This window comes from Coffea arabica, chromosome 9c, assembly GCF_036785885.1.
Source record: "Coffea arabica cultivar ET-39 chromosome 9c, Coffea Arabica ET-39 HiFi, whole genome shotgun sequence".
In the NCBI taxonomy this organism is placed as follows: domain Eukaryota; kingdom Viridiplantae; phylum Streptophyta; class Magnoliopsida; order Gentianales; family Rubiaceae; genus Coffea; species Coffea arabica.
Genome location: NC_092326.1, coordinates 34835636 through 34840858, shown reverse-complemented (window position 1 = coordinate 34840858; position 5223 = coordinate 34835636). Strand labels below are relative to the sequence as shown.

General features: G+C 33.8%; 1 protein-coding gene across 1 annotated transcript; it reads right to left on the bottom strand.

Annotated features, from left to right (window-relative positions):
• Window positions 1-581: 581 nt before the first annotated feature.
• Window positions 582-4226, bottom strand: LOC113707852 (dihydroceramide fatty acyl 2-hydroxylase FAH1). The gene is made up of 7 exons (XM_027230204.2): window positions 4112-4226; window positions 3117-3175; window positions 2866-2958; window positions 2120-2316; window positions 1723-1828; window positions 1086-1232; window positions 582-965 (listed from the first exon to the last, which is right to left on the bottom strand). Exons 2-7 carry the CDS (start codon window positions 3165-3167, stop codon window positions 849-851), a joined length of 711 nt encoding a protein of 236 aa, XP_027086005.1. The 5' UTR covers window positions 3168-3175; window positions 4112-4226; the 3' UTR covers window positions 582-848.
• Between the last annotated feature and the right edge of the window lie 997 nt (window positions 4227-5223).

The following is a 5223-nucleotide window of genomic DNA, read 5'->3' as shown; positions in this document are numbered from 1 at the left end:
GTATCCTTCTTTAGTCGTAAAGAACAAGATAGGAGATGACGAAGATAAATGACCTGAATTTTTGTTCTCTCAACTATTTTGGTGTCATTTTCCTTACTTTCTCTTTTTTTAAAAAAAAAAAATTATTTTCCAACTGGACCTGACGACATTTTCATTGCAAAATTGCCCCTCAACAAACAACATTTGATATATTGCACCAGCCAAAAAGCTTGGAACCAAATTGGCGCTAGCAAAAAGTTTTAGGGATTAATGGTGTATTTAACAATGCAGCACTGTTTGATCTCAATTCAATCTCAATAGACCCTAGAATTATCTCCAAATTATCTATGAAAAAAGAGAAAAATACAAATAGACAACAAAGGTTTTAACAGCTGCAATGGTTCGAAAAAATTATGCTTCCCAAATTGGTGAAAAATGGATGAATTTATTGGCAAAACAGTACATCGTCCAAGATGTTTTGCTGGTTGTTGATGGAGCAGATTCCTGTGGTCACATTGCAAGACATGTAATTTGATGGTTCTATAGTTAGAGGATTTTATAAAGTACCCCTAGACAACCTTAAACTATTTATAGAAGTAAAATTGGGATGAACAAACTTTCTTGAGATTTGTTGTACACTCTAAATTCTCTCTTTAATACTATAGTTCTACTATTATTTACGCAAAGGTTAAAATCAGACAAAATAAGTAGAATATACCACTACAAGAAGCCTAGTATTTGCTCCAACATAATAGCCTAGGCATGCATTCCATGTCAAAGCTAGGTCTAGGATCCATTCAAGAAACTCCAGCACCTGAGAATTCATACATGCATGTATCAACTATTTCCTCCAGAATTATTACAGCATTTCACCTAAGCTTTTTGCCTGATTTGGGTGGAAGTGTTCCAAAAACCCTATCCCAAAAGGTTGAAGTGATTCCAAATCCCTTGTCCTGAATTCTGAAATGATGGTTCATGTGGTATCTCTGTGATCACGCAAAAAGGAAGAAAAACTTAGAAATTTTATGATCTTTAGGCTTGTTTGAGTAATTTACAGTTGAAAAAAAAAAAAAGAAAAAGCGAATTTTCTCTGAGTAATTATCTACCTTCATTTTACTAGAGACTCCTTGCAATGGCTTTCCATGGTGCAGGTAGTAATGAGTGCAATCATACATAACATATCCCAACAAGCCACCTCCAAGTAGAGCCGGGGCATAGAGTGTTGGTGTTAGGAGCTTAATCAGGTTCCAGAACTGAATTTACATAGAACCAAAAGAACGGTAAATGAGTTAGGAAAACCTCAGAAAATTTTCATAGGTACAACAAAATTTTGCTAAAGAAGATAGCCAAATAAAATTTGGCTTTTATTAGTTGTTGAATGTTTGTATTTAGCATAAAAGTTAACCCCAAAGCAAAGGCGGTTAAAAGTATTTCCACCAAAAAAAGACGTTTAAGGTATAGATTTTGAATCTAAATCATGGAGGCAGAAGCTAATTTACCAATGATATTAAACTACCAGTGAGACATAAGCCAAATACATTTCCATTACCAGATTATGTTTTGATCTTTTGTCTGATAAATTCAAGGCCGGAATTCAATTTGAAATTTATCTAATTCTAAGGACTGTCATGATCTGCTTAAAACTAAAATGACCATATTGTATTGTTAAATTCTTAATGTTGAAAGCTCAGATGCCACGTTTGAAACCAGTCTTTACAATCTACAAACGAAAATGGTACTTACTGGCACAAGCAAGATTGCAGTTGCAGCAGGAGGAAAAACAAGTCGATATCCATCCATTGGGTGCTTGTGATGGCATCCATGAAGAAGGTAGTGAATTGTATTTCCCCTGCGTCACAACAATTTTTCATTCCCAGCATCTTTGGATACTTTAACAGCCAAAATAAGACTTTTAGTACTTTTGTTACACTTTTGGTGTTATACTCTATAGTACGTCATGGATTTTGAGTTATACTTACCGTCACAGAATATTAAATGAGAGGACACATGTCACTCTACAGCATTACGTAACACTAAAAGTGTAACGGAGGATCCATACTTAAAATGAGCTGAGAATTCTAACTTAGAGTGTCCCTGCAAGAAATTTTAGGGCAATTAGGAGGAATCAGTGATAACTTACCAGTATGTTTTGGTTTTAATGTGGAAAAGAAAGCGATGCAGAGTGTACTCCAGCAATGTCCATATAAAGATGCCTGCAGCGATCGTTGCAGCTAACTGATTTGAAGAAACACCCATATTCACAGATGACTTGACGAACCAGCATACAACAGGAAGCCACACAAGAGGAATCACCCACCAGGTGTTAAGTGTTAAAAACTGTTCCAAATTCAATTCAAGGAGCAGAAGTTAGAATTCATTTCCAACTTTCATGTTTAATAAGCCTGTGAAATATTACTTACTTTTCATAGAATAAACATCCATCAGTATGATACGATATGACAACGTCAAATATCTTTCGAGTACTATTTCCTACTGTTAATGCAAAAATTTTCTTAACGCTAGTAAGTATGGATGCAATTGAAATTCTCTTATTGTAGAACTTTAAGAACCCTCCCCTGACCACTATTTCTAAGCTTCAATTTACGGCAAATTTGTTCACAAGTTCTATGTTCATGGTAACCTTGACCTGGTTCATGATCTTCATAATTTTGCAAGTAAAAGACTTGCAATGTTCATGAATATTGTGTACTCAATATTCAATAAGTAATACTTGAACGTGGAACTTCCGAGTTTAAACACCATAGTATCACACTTCTAATGCTTCAAGAATGCGAAAACGTATCAAAAGTTCTCTTATTGTTCCAGTAATCTCGTTACTCAAGTGAGTAATCCACAAATATTGATAGGCCAGATGATGAGCAATACCTCGAGAAGATCATTTTCGAAAAATCGGGGGCTTTCTTTGCAAACAATAGGCTGGTGTACCCATTCCTCATAATCTTCTCCAAGATGGCCGACCTGTGAATTAGAAACACCTAAAGTTGAGACAACTGAAACCGGATGATAAACAAATAAACACAGAAGCTGGACTTGGTTGTTAAAAAATCAGGTAATATTATATGCATTATCAACTACAAAGTTTAATGGTTAGAAACTGAAGTCGTACGAAATCTAACCTGGAAAACAAGTGGCTTGTTCAAATCCACAGTGAAGCCTTGTGCGACCATCTTGGCACCTTTAAAAATGAAGTTAGTAGCAAATAAAACTCTTAGCCAAGAGAAAAATGAAAGAAAATTCCCATATGACGCTTTGCATCATTATGGACCACATTAAGGCAGGGGAAGAAACGAGCATAATACATAATCAAGCACAAAAGAAAAAGGAGGACTCATAAAGCAATACTTTTCTCTGTTATTTATTCGTTTATTTTTCTTTTGCTGGTGAGAACATTGAGGTGCAATAAGGCCACTAATTTGACGTAAATATTATCATACAATCTGAAGTTGAATTCATCATTCTTCGTTTGTATAATCTAACAGCAAGTTAAAGGGATTAAAAAGAAAAGAGAGAAAGAAACGAGTTTACTATGATGCGGAATGTACACAAGGCAGATGCCACTTGACAACAATTCATGGTATGATATCCATTTTTGTCATTAAATCTGTTTCTGTGTACATAAGATGATGCATGAATTTTTCACATCATTCACTGGCTTTTGAATAGGTAAGTTTTGTATTACATAATGCGATAAAAATGTCACCATTTCATGCAGGAAGGGAGACAACTAATGCATCGAAAATCCACACATTTGTTTTTCTTTGTCTCCCCCCAGTTAATGTTGGAAAACTATAAGCTTCATTGGAATTTGCTCCTCGAGGATCGCATAGAATGTCTCATACAATGATAATTAACCATAAAACAGTTCATGCAGTTCATGCAAAATCAAGTGATTTATAACATGCAAGGAATTTTAGGAAAATAAACTTTATGAATTTAAATCGGATTAATCCTTTCTGGGGCTGATCACTTGAGGAAGAATTTTGAATACACATGAAATTTAGAGTGAAAAGTTTCATATCTTGAAAAATGGAAACAGAAAGAGTATTGAACGATCATCTCAAGAACATGAAACATTTTCCTGTAAATAAATGTATATATGAGGATAACTTACCCAGGACAATGCTAGGTTCTCTTGAAGCAATTAAGAATTGAAACCCTCTTTCTTTTCTCTTGAGTAAAATAAACCAAATTGGGGATATGAAGTTCTTGGTATATTTAGCCTCCGAGGTAAGGGGCGGAGTGGAAAAGGGGAAATTTGAACTAGTGATGCAAAATCCTTTTACCGAGTTAGTATGCCTACAATAAAACTGAGGATGCCATACATAATTTGTGCTAACGGGATATAAGGAGAACCATACGTACAAGGGCATATAGAAGGGAGATGTCTGTTAGCGAAATTTCCCTTCATGCTAGAGGCTGAAACTCCTTACAACACCTCAAATTGCTCTCAACTCTTGAAGAGCCAAATTACCCTCAACTTTTGAAGAGAATTAGACTTTACAGAAATTTTAAGATCGTCTAGTGCACTTTAAATTCATATTTAGGCAAATGATATTGAAATTTTCTCTGTAGACATGTACAGGCAAGTTTTAATTTGCACTGTGAAACTTTATGCGAGTTTTCATTTAGCTCCCCAAACTTCAATCTCGGATGCTTTGCTTCTTGAACTCTGGAGTCTATCGTGCTTTGGTTTAATTCCTAACTGACTTTATAACCAAATTTAAAAAATAATTAAAATTTAAAATAAATATATAATAGTTAATTAAAAATTATCTAAAATCCTTACAATATTGAATGCAATTTAAACTAAGAGTGCATGAAAGTTTTGTACAACTACATAAATATTAATGCTTATCTAAATTTATAATTATGCTTGAAAGATGTAGGCATATTTTTCTTTGACATTTAATTTTCAACAGTGTTTGCAACAATTGTACCTGTGACTCTTTTCAGGACCCTTGCATATATATTTTTGAAAATATGCAAACTTGCTTCATTGCTTCATTCTTGTGTTTTAACATAGGACGCACTTGATTGAATTTCTTGAAATCAAGATACAAAGCAAAATATATTGTAATTTATTGAAACCTTCTATAAAAACTACCTAATGTAAAATTTTTTTAGATAAATTTTTAATTCATTAAAAATTAAGAAGTCAAGAACAACATGAATATTTGAAATATTAAATTAGATTATTTTTTTGAACCCAAGAATTCTAAACCC

Excerpts from the sequence above, each read along its gene's own strand:
- LOC113707852 (XM_027230204.2), bottom strand. The coding sequence starts at position 3,167 with ATGGTCGCACAAGGCTTCACTGTGGATTTGAACAAGCCACTTGTTTTC. Across the intron at positions 2,959-3,116 it reads ACAAGCCACTTGTTTTCCAG|GTCGGCCATCTTGGAGAAGA; the intron begins GTTAGATTTCGT and ends TCTAATTCACAG. Across the intron at positions 1,829-2,119 it reads ATTAAAACCAAAACATACTG|GGGAAATACAATTCACTACC; the intron begins GTAAGTTATCAC and ends GTTGTGACGCAG.